The 13,175-nt window shown below is 42.6% G+C and overlaps 1 protein-coding gene across 1 annotated transcript in view; it reads right to left on the bottom strand.

The window, feature by feature from the left end:
* PCNT (pericentrin) overlaps positions 1 to 13,175 on the bottom strand; it is a 174,585-nt gene that overhangs the window by 120,702 nt on the left and 40,708 nt on the right. The window contains 4 exon segments of the mRNA XM_006878175.1: positions 3,692 to 3,854; positions 6,388 to 6,587; positions 7,310 to 7,494; positions 11,188 to 11,339. Coding sequence (XP_006878237.1) covers positions 3,692 to 3,854; positions 6,388 to 6,587; positions 7,310 to 7,494; positions 11,188 to 11,339 — 700 coding nt within the window.

Here is a 13,175-nt window from a genome sequence, read left to right as displayed (position 1 = left end):
ACTGATTGGAATACCTTAAAAAAGGGCTAGAAATTGCCCAGTGAAAAAGGCTTCCTATGAAGCCTTTATATTGCATAAGACCATAGGTGGAATCCAGAACCGACTGAGGTAGGAAATTTCCACTGGAAAGGACGAGTAGACCAGCCTCGAGTGGCTAGAACTTCATGAAACAAAGACCAGCAGGAAAAATCCGAAACAATAACCGCAGTCTGACTGATTACTATAAAAACATGTAAGCTGTTCGGCCGGGAGCCATTAAGGCAAGTGGTCGGGACCCCTCAGAGCAAACCCCCTTCCAAGATCAAAACCCAAGGGGAATATATATGAGCAGGCATGTGGTCTGGCTGGTGATCACATTGGTCACCGATAATGGGAAGAGGGGGTAAAAAACAGCAATGAAACTGCGAGCTAAACCTGACCACATTCAACAGATCCCTATGAACCCAGGAGGAGACCTAGATGGCCAGCAGTATGGCAAGACCTGGGGAGACTCCTGGGTCCAGAGGCAGTGACATGGCCACAGAGGACTACAGCGGAGAGTAAAGCATCCAGCTGATATGAAGTGAGGGAGATGCATAAGAACACACATACTTGCAGATAGTACCCACTTGACCTGGCTTCAATGGCTAAATGATCAGAACTCGACTAGAAGAAGAAAAAAGAGGGATAAAAAAAAAAAAAAAAGCCTGATTTGCTACAATTTGATGAACTTTACCTAAACTTATGGATTTAGTAGCTCAAAAAAGGAAACAAATCTTTACAGCAAGGATCACTCCTACCCCCTCAGTACACAGGGTTCACAGGGATGGGCAACTTAAGACATTGGCTACCCAAAATGGGGCGGCCTATAAAGGCAAGAAGTGACTGGCTTACAAGCTTTCAAGAGGGAGCCTAGTTCCAGACGGGGCGGGGAAAGGTAGAATCACCACTGAATGATTTCCAATCCATTGGGACCGGGCTGGCGAATGGAAACGGGGATAAGACTCTTGTACAATAGTGAATAATTGCCATCAGGACTGACTGTGAGGGTAAGAAATACAGAAGTTGATGTTTATTTGCCAAAAGGAGAGTGATTGATTTTGTAGCCCAGGAGCAGAGGCCCCTGGGACCATCAAGTGAGAAGAACGGAGAGCGGGACCCTACCCAAAGAGGCAGTGACACCAGGGATGGAGACAGAGATGATGATGTGGGCAGATGGAGTGGCTGGGGAAACTGGACTCAGGGAGGGAGAAGGGCTATATGCAGGCAGCTGGGAGGTGGGTCTGTGTGGTATACACCCTTTGGTTATTGGATAATGCATGGAGGGGATTGCAATCATTGTAATGAAATGAAATACGACAGGATGAGTGTAAAGCTGATGTTCTCCCATGTAAACCTCACAATAAAAACATAAAAAAAAATAAAAACAAATGTATAGAAACCAAAGTGGTTATCATAGGGGGCAGGTGGGAGGGAGAGAGGGAAGGGGGGAGGGGTTCATGATGATGGAACGATCCCATTGATTAAGGGTAGAAATGCAGAGCCAATTACTGTAATTGCTATTAACAACTTATACATTATGACAAGTTAAATTGGCAAAAGTTGTGTGACAGATACACACCTACTCCTCACTTATCGACTAACTCAATATCTGACAACTTACACTTAAAACACTAGTAAAACTTCTACTCTCCAACTATTTTGTGCAGTAACAATGTATGTCTGGCAGTAACAGATGCCGAGGAGTGAGACAAGAGTAATACTAGCAGTGATGGTTAAGGTTGTCAGCTTGGCTGGGCTAGGATTCTCCTTGGTTTGGCAGTTTTGCAATGATGTAATTTGGCAATTAAGTAATTATATAGTCATTCTCCATTTTGTGAACTGGTATGGTTGCTATGGATTTTCACATAACGCCAATTTCCAAATGCCAATCAGGTCTTTAATACTTAAACCATGTTCAAAAGATTTCACCAAGAGAGTAAAAAGGGAGCCCACAGAATGGGAAAAAATCTTTTGCAATAACATATAAGACAAGAACTAACTTCTAAAATCTATAGGAAACTACAATACCTCCACAAGAAAAAGACAAGTAACTCAATTAAAAAACTGGACACAGGACATGAACAGATGCTTCACCAAAGAAGATATTCAGGCAACCAACAAACATATAAAGAAATGTTCACGATCATTAGCCATTAGGGAGATGCAATTAAAACAACAATGAGATTATCTCAAACCAGCATTAACAGTGAAGTTCAAAAATGCAGAGGATAATAAATGCTGGCAAGGATGTGGAGAGACTGGGACCCTCCTACATGGCTGGTGGGAATGCAAAATGATCCAACCACACTGGAAAACAGTATGGCACTTCCTCAGAGATTTGGAAATAGAAATACCATATGATCCAGCAATTCTTCTACTTGGTATGTATCCACAAGAAATAAGAGCCATAATGTGAGTAGATAATATGCACACCAGTGTTCACAGCAGCACTATTTACAATAGCAAAAAGGTGGAGACAGCCTAAGTGCCCATCAATGGAAGAATAGATAAACTTTGGTACATACACACAATAAAATAGTATGCTACCTTGAAGAGTAACAAGGAAGCTGCAAGCCACTGCATAACATAGACGAACCTTGAGGACATTATGCTTAGTGAAACTAGTCAGGCACAAAAGGGCAAATATTGCATAAGACCATTATTGTAAAAGCTTAAAAAAAGATACCTATTCCAAAATGAAAAAACAAACCAAAAACTTAACCATGTTGGTAAGTGATGAGTGGGTGTATTTAAAACAACAACAACAAAGAGTAGCAGCTGTGGCTACTTATGTACAACAAAACACCTCAAGGAACCTTAAGCTAACTTGTCTAATAACATGTTTAATGCTTCTGTCCTACATCCTAGCTCACTGCTTAATGCCTCAGGTCTTAAAAGGTTGCTAAAGGAAGCAGAAGAGTCAGGAATAGGAGAAGGATCTGAAATGTATGTCTAACTGCCTCCATAAACAACTGCCTCCTTTGCCGTGAGATCAGAACTGGATGATGCCTAGCTGCCATTACTGAACATTTTGATCAAAGATTCTACAGAAGAATCACAATCAAACAGAGGAAAATGCAGAACAGAATTTCAAATTTTCATGGACTCAAGACATTCTAAAACTATGCTGGGTGGACCAATCCCTGATATTGCCCTGAGATATCTTTAAACCTTAAACTAAAAATATCCCCAAAAGTCATCTTAAAACTGAAAATTTAGCTTAACTTGTAAAAGAAAACCAGCCTTCAGCATTATACTCAATTAAGGACTTGCTTTGTGGAATCAAATTGACAAAAGCAACTCAAAAGATTAAAACTGGAACCTAATGGGACAATGAGTTCATGTTAATGGGGAAAAACAAACAGCTCAGAAAAGGTGGGTGAGAATGGTCGTACAACTTGAAGAATATAATCAATGTCACTAAGTTGTACATGTAGAAAGTACTGAATTGGCATATATTTTGTTGTATATACAAAAGCAAAATAACATTTAGAAAAAAAAAATTTTAGTGCTTCCACCTTGCTCCTGGGGCAGCCTGTCCCTTCCCCTGATTCTCCCAGCTCAACCCGGACCTGGTGGAGCTCTCTCCTGAGGTGTCCTGTCCCACAGCCCACCCCAGGCCCTCTCATGCCCTGCCCCTGTGGGAGTGACAGCCAGCTCATGCACTCACCCTGGGCCTGGTGGAGCTCCCGGGTGAGCATGGCCGTCGCTGCACTCTCCTCATTGAGGCAGTCTAGTAACTCCTTCTGCTTTCTAATGACCTGTGCAGTCTCCTCATTTTTGTGATTAAATTCTTTCTCAAAACGAGAATGAATTTGGCGTGCTTCTTCCAGCTGTTAAAATACATTTGAAAATCAGAATTACATATTGAAAGTAGTCAAAAGTTTATATTAACACCACACTTGGGCAGAATTCCAGTGAATTCATAAATATTCCACAAGAAACAATTTCACTGTTTAGTATTACGTCAATTCCTAAATAAGAAATATTACTCATTCAACAAATTTTCATAGACATATAACATGTAGACACACATAAAATATTTCAAAGAACAGGAAATAGTAACTCTAAATACCAAGAGAGGGAAGGAGTCTTCACATCAATTATCAATGCTATCCCCTCTGAATACAGGGTAGATAGGGACGGGCAACTTAGACATTGGCTATCTAAAATGAGGGGGTGATAAAGGCACAAAGTTTTCAAAAGGGAGTTTAGTTTAAGAGTGTGTGGGGGAAGATAGAGTCCCCACTGAATAGTTTTCATCTTGTCTAGATGGGTCTGGTGAAAAGAGATGGGGACAGGATTCTTATGATTCATTAGTGAGTAACTGTTATCATGACTAATTACGACTGTCACAATTGTAAAGGTAGAAGTTTTGTAACAAAAACAAGGGAGTACTCCAGAAACAAAGGACCCTAGGACCATCAAGGGAGAAGAGCACAATTCTCTCTGGAATGAGACTTTATCCAGAGAAGCAGCAACACACCAGAGATGGAGGCAGAGATGGGGACATGGAGAGAGGTAGCAGTTGAGAACTTTAGATTTATGGGAAAAAAAGGGACTAAGAGCTGGCCACCAGGAGGCAGACTTGCAGAATGTGCCTTTTGGTGCTGAAAATTATTGTATATGCCTGAGTGTTTAAAAAAAAAAAAAAGCTAAAGTAAACAGAAAGAACCACTGGTAACTGATGGTACATGGAGGGGATTATAATCATTGTAATGAAACAAGGTGTAGGATTTGTTGAATGTAAAACTGATGTCCTGCCCTGTAAACTTTTACTCAATCCACAACAAAAATGTTAACTTAAAAAAAAACTTTTTTTTTTTCAAAGAACAAATGCAACAGACCAACTATGTAAGAGAGGACCAGGCTACAGGGCAGGGACAGGCCAGGAAGGGGGGTGGGGGAGGGATACTGACCTCAAGTACACACATCACAGGGACCAAGGGCACCTCACTCTAGTATACAGACACTCCAAGTGTGTGCCACCAACAATGTCTACATTCTAATTTAACAGCAGCCCTGATTCCACCTCCATGTGCTCTGGGGCCTCTTTCCACTCATGCTTCGCCCTTCTACCTCCTCACTCAGAAGCTGACAGACACTCAGTCACGGTCTCCCAGTTTGTTCAGGATTGTAAGGACCAGATTCCAAGAAAACCCTGCTTTTTCTACCTTTGAAGCAGCCCCTCTCTAGCCACCACTTTTCATCCCACCGTGCCCATAGACAACCTCATAATACCCACTGCCTGACCGCAAGCCTGCCCTTCCTGCAGTCAAGGCTACTTCACAAGCCAGCCAAAAGCCAGCGAGTCATAGATGCTTGTCTGAGCATGGCGTTGATGTGCGCCCCCACGCCCCTTGTGAAGCCCTTCCCTTGGCACCTCCACGTCCCTCTGTGGCCTGCTCCCTTGGCATACTCTACATTCCTACATCCCCACATCTGTGTAGTCGCCTCCCCAGCAGGCTCACACACATAAGGCAGCATATGTGAATGGAGTACGCTGACAGCAATAAAGGTCCAGGAACAGCTGTGCTCCCACAGCCCACCTGGGCACACTGGGGTAGGCACATTTCAGTTTAATAATATTAGGGCATCTGGGTACTTGTGGTTGCCTAAATTCTGGGGCTAGAACTGATGAGAGAAGTGGGTAAAAAGGGAAAATGGCACAAGAAAGGCAGTAGGAGAGAACAAGAAAAAGAAACTTTGATTTTAAAACTGTGACCTGCACCACACCCCACTGACTCCACCAAGGAGAGAAAAATCAGCAAGTGGTTCTGCAGTGTAGACAACACCTCGAATAAAAACGTTTTAACTGGACTGACTCCGCAGAAAAGAGCCTCTTACTTTATTGCTCTGCATGCACTCTTGTGTAACTAACTTCTTTTCTAATTGTCCAAAATGTTCTAAAGAATAACAAAATCATTCCCTTAGTAACAATTTCTAAAGTTAAATACAATCTTTGTGGAATTGCAACAGAGCATCAAGCTAATTTATGTATTACCTAAGTTAAACAAACAGGTTGGTTTATCATTCATAGCAAGCCTACCTCCTCAAGAAATTTGGTTTAGAAAAGACATCTAAAGGAAAATGTGTGTGAGGGCAGTGAAAGGCTTTGATAAGCATCCTAGAAATTCACAGCAGACTTTCTGGCCCAGGCACCAGTGGCAGAGGGGCAGAAGGGAAGCAAGTTCCAGAGGGAAGCTCCTCAGTGGAGGCAGCTGATGACTGCCTCCAGCCTGGAGCACAACCATCCCACAACACCTCACCTGCAACAGAGTATGCACCTTGTCTATAACCCACTCTGAGGGCAGATTCAGCCACATGCAGATGAGACTGTATAAGAAGGTCCACACAGCACCTTACCTGTCTGTTGGAGTCCAGGGCCATCTCTAGGAGATTGTCCACGGCCACCCTGAGGCTCTGGTATACCTTCTTGACTGGTTGCTCATACTCCATTGTGGCTTCTGGGCTCATAAAGAAGCTCTCGCACACATGACTGCTGATCTCAGCCACTGCCGAAACCTCTGCAGGCTCAGGCAGTGTACCATCAGGCTGTAGTAGGGCTGTGCCAAGCTCAGGCAGGGTCTCGTCCAGTGTGGGGCCTGCAGAAATCAGCAGACCCAGAGCCCTTCACACACAGTACAGCAAGTCAGCCCCAGAAAATAGCTTTAGATAACACACAAACTGCACTTATCAAGTCACAGAAAACTCTCAGGATGATTGCCCACCACAGGAACAGGCAGCAACATTGAGCAGGAGCTAAGAAGCTCCCACTCAGCCCAGCTCTTGGATATCCTTGAAGAATGGTCTCCTCCAGAGAAGTCAGCAGTGGCAGGCAGGGTAAAAAAGGCAGCAGCTCACATTATTGCCACAATGCTGAGTCCTAAGCCAGCCCCTGAAGGAACCCTATCAACAGCTCCTTCCCAAGGCCACCCAAGCACCCAGTCTAAGACTTCAAGAACAGTCCTAGCAGCTTTTCCTTCTCAGTTGGTCTGCAGCATTCCAAAGGGGCCTGAAGGCTGCAGGTACAAATCCCCAGGAGGCCCACAGGTGACCAATAACACCAGCTTTTTAGGGACCTTCTCAGAAAGCCAGACATAGCTGTCCTAGGAAAGAAAGCACATACCTGTCTCATGCACATAGTTCATCCTCTGAGAAAAATAAATGACTAACCACATTACACAATATTCATTCCACAGTGTACTTACTCTAAAGAGTCACTCAAACAACCAGGAGGAGTCAAAATGAGAAGCTGTCTGGTACTGAGCTGAATGCTAGTCTGTACACTTACCTGCACACAAGATATCGATGCTTGACCACATGTCAGGTGTGCTCTCTCTACCAGTGGCCCCCACATCTTCTAGACAGAGCCCCACACGCTCACTGATCTGATTCCTTATGGAAATCGCAACCCTCAGTGTCTCTCCAAATAAGCTCAGCAGCCTTCTGAGGGCATCCTGGAGTGCGTTCCTGAAGGAGGACAAAATATTCAGGAGACAACACCAATCAAAGAGGTACTGGCTAGTACCTTGGCAATGTAGCACAGGTAGGAGTGTGTGGTGGGAATCACTATGAGATGCCACATAGGCGGGAAGCACACTGGTCATGCTATAATACATGGGGAGACAACCTTCAGCAAAACAGTACAAAAAGCTCAACAGACCTTCTCGCTAGTAAATGACTTTAAAAATAAGCAAAATGGCCATTTAAAACCTCTGGAAATGGTCCTTGGGCAGAAGCAGATTAAGAAACACCTACTGAGGAACATCTACAAAAATACATTAAGAAAGCTAAGAGTCTATGGTATTCGAAACAAAACCCCTCCCTTTCTTCCTTTTCCAGCTCAACAAGGTTTCTCTCCTAACAGTTGTAGCCAAATAAAAGTTCCTCTTCCCCTCACACCAAACTGAAGGGTTTCTCTGGAGATAAGCAGGATGTCAACATTTCTCCTCCTTCCCCCCACCTGCCTGTTAATGAGGTGACATTGAAGTGAATGCATCCAAGAGGTGGGGTCCCCTTTCTGGCACCTAGCCTTCATTTAAAGTAGCAGGGGCTCAATCCCACATACAGCATGCTGAGAAGTCTAGGGCCTTGATCAACCTCTTCACCCATATCATATAGTAAGAGTTCATCACCAGGAGGGGCAAGCTGAAGGTCTCCAGAATGCTGCCCTAACTACATTCAATGCTCAGCTCTTAGAAATGGAGGTGACAGACCCAAAGCCCTGGTTCTGAAATTTTCCTTAATGGACTGTGTGAAGTATACTGAAAAAACATGAAGCTATTAACCTCTTTCCAAGAAAGTGACTACATTTGCAACTGAGCCTAGACAAGTTCAAGTTTACGGATACTCTTAGGGGTGAAAGGCACTGTTAGAAGATAATGGAGACTGTAAGCCAGCAGTTTTCAGACAGAACCAGGGAATAAGACAGTAGGGAAAAGCCTTCCTGGAATCAGGACAAATAAACATTTATCTCAAAAACGAATCCATCAAGTCATCAAGGCAAGCAATTAAGTCCCTTCAGGACAACACCCCCCACCCCCAAAAGACTGAAACTCAAAGGGAACATATGGGCAGGCATGTAAGCTTGCTGGCGACCACACCTGTCTACTGGTGAGTGGAAGAGGTAGAAAGGCAGGAATGAAGAAATGTACTGAGTTCAATGTGGTTGATGTATGTAATGTGTTACATAGACTCCTACTGACCTGGAGATGAGAGAGAGAAATGGAAGGGCTGGTTGGTCCAAAGTGTAGTGAGACCTGGGGACACCTGAGCCCATGAACAAGGACATAGCCATAGAGGGCTAGAGCTGAGAGTGAAGAGTCCAGCTGATATGAAGTGAGGGGAGATGCTTAAGAACACCTATATGTACAGATAGAAATTCAGGCAAATCAATAGAAATTTTGCAAGCCAAAGAAGATAAAGGTGAAAAACTGAGAAAAAGTCTCAGAAAGTGTGTGTGATACCATCAAGTGTACCAGCATATGATCACTGAAATCTCCAGATGATAAGAGTGGAGAAGGAAAAGGATTCAAGGGAATAATGGCTGAAAACTGCAAAATTACATATCCAGAAAGCTCAACAAACTACAAATAGAATATTCTAGATTGACAGCCACATCATAGCAAAACTGCTGAATCTTAAAAACAAGGAAAACATTTTGAAAGGTGCACTTATGAGAGAACTCCAATAAGATTGGCAACTGGTTTCTCAGTGGTAATACCACAGTTAGACGCTGTAGAATGACATATTCAGAGTGTTCAAAACAGCCAAAAAACTGTCAATTGAGAATCCTACATAAAGCAAAGCTATCTTCAAAACTGATTTAAAAGTTATTATGTAATTGTTGGGCCTATAACAGATAGAAATGTAATATTATGCAATAATATCATAAAAATGTACTTAAGAAGAAAGGTGGGAGCAATGCTGTAAATGGGCTGAGGAAATGACTTTGGTGGTTGGTGGTTATGTGCTGTGGAGTCTGTTCTGACTCATAGCAACCCTGCACAGGGTTTCCGAGGCTGTAAATCTTTACAGGAGCAGAAAGCCTCATCTTTCTCCCGCGGAACAGCTGGTAGTTTCGAACTGCTGACCTTGATGTTCACAGCCCGATTCGTAATCACTACGCGACCAGAGAGTTAAATGATAATAATGTATGTTGGATAATTGATTAAAAATATGTAACAATACTAATAAAAATCAGAAAAGCAAGCAAAGTTGTATAGAATGAAGCAAATATGAATATGAAGCATATTCTGGTAATATCATCTCCTATATGGTAAACTCTTTCCGCAGGAGAAAGATGAGGCTTTCTGCTCCCATAAAGATTTACAGCCTCGGAAACCCTGTACAGGGTCGCTATGAGTCGGAACCAACTCCATAGCATATAACCACCACCACCATATGCTAAGCCCTAGAGCAAGGGTGGGAAATGTTGGGACTGTGGGCTACATAAGGACCATGATATCATGTGGTCTGGCCTTGCCAAGGCAACTGCAGTTCCACCCATTACATTGTTGTTGTTGTTAAGTGCCGTAAAGTTGATTCCGACCCATAGCGACCCTGTATAGGGTTTCTGAGGAGCAGCTGGTGAACCTGAACTGCCGACCTTGCAGTTCAAACACCCATTACATTACAGATGGGTTAATTAAATGTTTGACCAAATATAGCAGGGTAATTTTTAAACTGATAATTTTGTATGGCCCACGAATGAAGGAGGGAGGAAGGGAGGTAAGTAGAACAAGGAATGACACAGTGAGGGTACAAGAAGATTTTTAAATTGTATTTGGCAAAATGTTAAGATTTGGCATTAAGAGGTTTTCCCACCCATGCGCTAGAGTGAACACTGAAAAAACAAAAACTAAAAATATATACTAAAAAATCATTACAAATGTCAAAGGCTACATTAAAAATATTCATTTAATGTAGAAGAAAGCAGCAAGGATGAATAAAGAAACAAAACATACATGGGACATATCATAAACAAAGTGAAATGCTAGGCATAATAATGCAATCATATCAATAACAACAGTAAATGTGAACTGGTCAAATAATCCATTCAAAGATCAGAAACTTTCAAACTGAATTAAAAACAATGAGAAGAGTCTAACTATCTGCCATTCTAAGATACAAACAGATTAAACAAAAATGGATGATGAAATAAATAACATGCAAAGAACATCCACAAAAAACAGGAGTGGCCACACTAATTAATACCACACAAAATAAGACTTTTAAAAGAGATATTACTAGACCCACACCTATGTGGTAAAGATGAAATCACATTCTGGAGCTATCAGATACCAGTGAAGTTGGTGGAAGAAGTAGGACAGAGAGAAGTGAGTAGAACAAGGAATGACATACTGAGTGCACAACAGGATTTTTAAATAGTATTTTGCGGAATGTTAAGTTTTGGCAAAGCAAGGTAGTAAATGGATAGGCAGTGGTTATATTATTTAATACTTTTTCCTACATTTAAATACAACGAATAATGTGGACACAGGGCTTTCTGCCCACACTACCAATGGACTGTAATAAAGGACCACAGAATGAGTGGAAGAGAAAAATTAAGTCCGTATCTGCACCAGCCAATGGGAGCCAGAGCCAGCCATGGGCAAGGCAGCACTGCTGGTGCCACTGGGGATGAAGTGTGCAGGCACTGACCTTTCACTGCGAGATAAATCTATATCAGACTTCAGCATAGAGATGAGATTTGTGCCTTCCTGGTTTTCTCGTTCACGTCTTTGCTGTAGTTCATTGAGTTCAGAATTACACTCTTCAATCTCATTACTTAAGGATGCAATTTGGTCTTTCAGCTGTTCAGAAAAAATATCTGCATTTTAGTTAAAACAATTTAAATAATTTACTTTCAGGAAACTTTCATGATTACATTTAACAATATTATGATAAAAGCTTAATAAGATAGTGATTAAGGTCAAAATTATTAATATAGCTTTTCCTTCTTTATTCATTACCTACAAAAAAGAAAATACACAAATAACTCTTCTCCAATCTTGCCATTGAGGGGGCACATATTATTCTCACTAATAGTAATTTATATTAAAATCTCTACATCTGGTCATTCGGAATAAAGACTAGCTGCCAGGCAAGCAAACATGTTTCTTACATATTTCTCTCTGAAAATAAAAACGAGCCAATCTCACCTTAGGTGTCTTCACTGTGTGGGCCACGTGAGCAGGTAGCACCAACTGCCCTGATGTCACTGACTGCCACTGGGCTCCCTACAATCTCACTGGACAACAGCTACCAGTCCCAGTGCTAACACCATGCAACTTACAGTGACAAACATGTCTTCCAAGCAAAAGAACCTCAGTCCCACAGTCCAAGTGTCTCTCCCTAGACCTACTCGTCAGTAGCAGAAATTTTTATGAATGGGTCGCATTCACTACCGTGAACACAGGCTTCATTCCCACAAAAGATGAAATTGCAAAGGAGACACAACTGAGCATCACCATGCAGTCAAAGGAGATGCCTCCCCCCAACCATTGCTGCTGCTGGGCAGGAAATGCTGTGACAAGCTGATGTGCTGGGGGGGTCTCTAGTTTAACATCATTGAGGAGGAACCCAAAGGCAACTGCACCAACACTGACTGACTCAACATGGAGAAGCTACAGCACATTACACTTGAATGGACTTCTCTTTATTCAAAGACTTTGGGGGAGAGCACAATGTTAATTAATACCTTTACTCATTAGGAGGCTACAATAATCAGAAAGGTGAATATTCCAAATGGACAGTTTCGAAATAAACTGAATAGAAAGCTAATGGAGCTACAAAGATAAACTGAGAAATCCAATGTTGTAGTGTTATATCTTAACTACTGCCCCTACTAACTGATAGTACATTTAAAGAAGAGAGATGAAAGAAAGAGCAACAGGAAAAATACAAAACAATATAGGCAGACAAATTTGATGAACCTGACCTACACCTATGGATGCAGTAGCTCAAAAGATGCAACAAATCGTTGCAGCAGGGATCATTCCCACCCCTTCCATACACAGACTAGACAGGGATGGGCAACTTGGACACTGGCTATCCAAAATGGGGGGCATACAAAGGCAAGACGTGACTGGCTTACAAGCTTTCAAGAGGGAACCTAGATCCAGAGGGCGTGGAGGAAGGTAGAATCTCCACTGAGTAGTATCCAATCTGTCTAGGCGGGACTGATTAAAGGAAATGCGGATAGGTCTCTTGTGATGCAAGGGTGAATAACTGTTACCAGGACTGACTGTGAAAGTTGTAAATGTAAAAGTGGGCATTTTGTGGCAAGGAGGGGAGTGATTGACTTTGCAGGCTGGGAGCAGAAGTCCCTAGAACCATGAAGAGAGAAAAGAGCAGAGAGCGGAGAGCAGAACCCTACCCAGAGAGGCAGCGATCCCCGAAATGGAGGCAGAGATGATGATATGGAGAGATGGAGCAGCTGGGGACTCAGGACCCAGGGAGGAAGAGGGGCTATGTGCTGACGACCAGGGCAGGGTGGGGGTGGGGGAAGCAGGCTTATAGGATGTACCCTTTTGTTGATTGGTGATGCGTGGAGGGGATTGTAACCATGGCAATGAAACAATATACGATAGGATGAATGTAAAACTGATGTTGTCCCATGTAAACTGTCACATAATTCACAAAACTTA

This window comes from Chrysochloris asiatica, unplaced genomic scaffold (assembly GCF_000296735.1).
Source record: "Chrysochloris asiatica unplaced genomic scaffold, ChrAsi1.0 scaffold00354, whole genome shotgun sequence".
NCBI classification, from domain to species: domain Eukaryota; kingdom Metazoa; phylum Chordata; class Mammalia; order Afrosoricida; family Chrysochloridae; genus Chrysochloris; species Chrysochloris asiatica.
The sequence above is the reverse complement of the archived record's forward strand: the minus strand, read 5'-3'. Positions and strand labels throughout refer to the sequence as shown.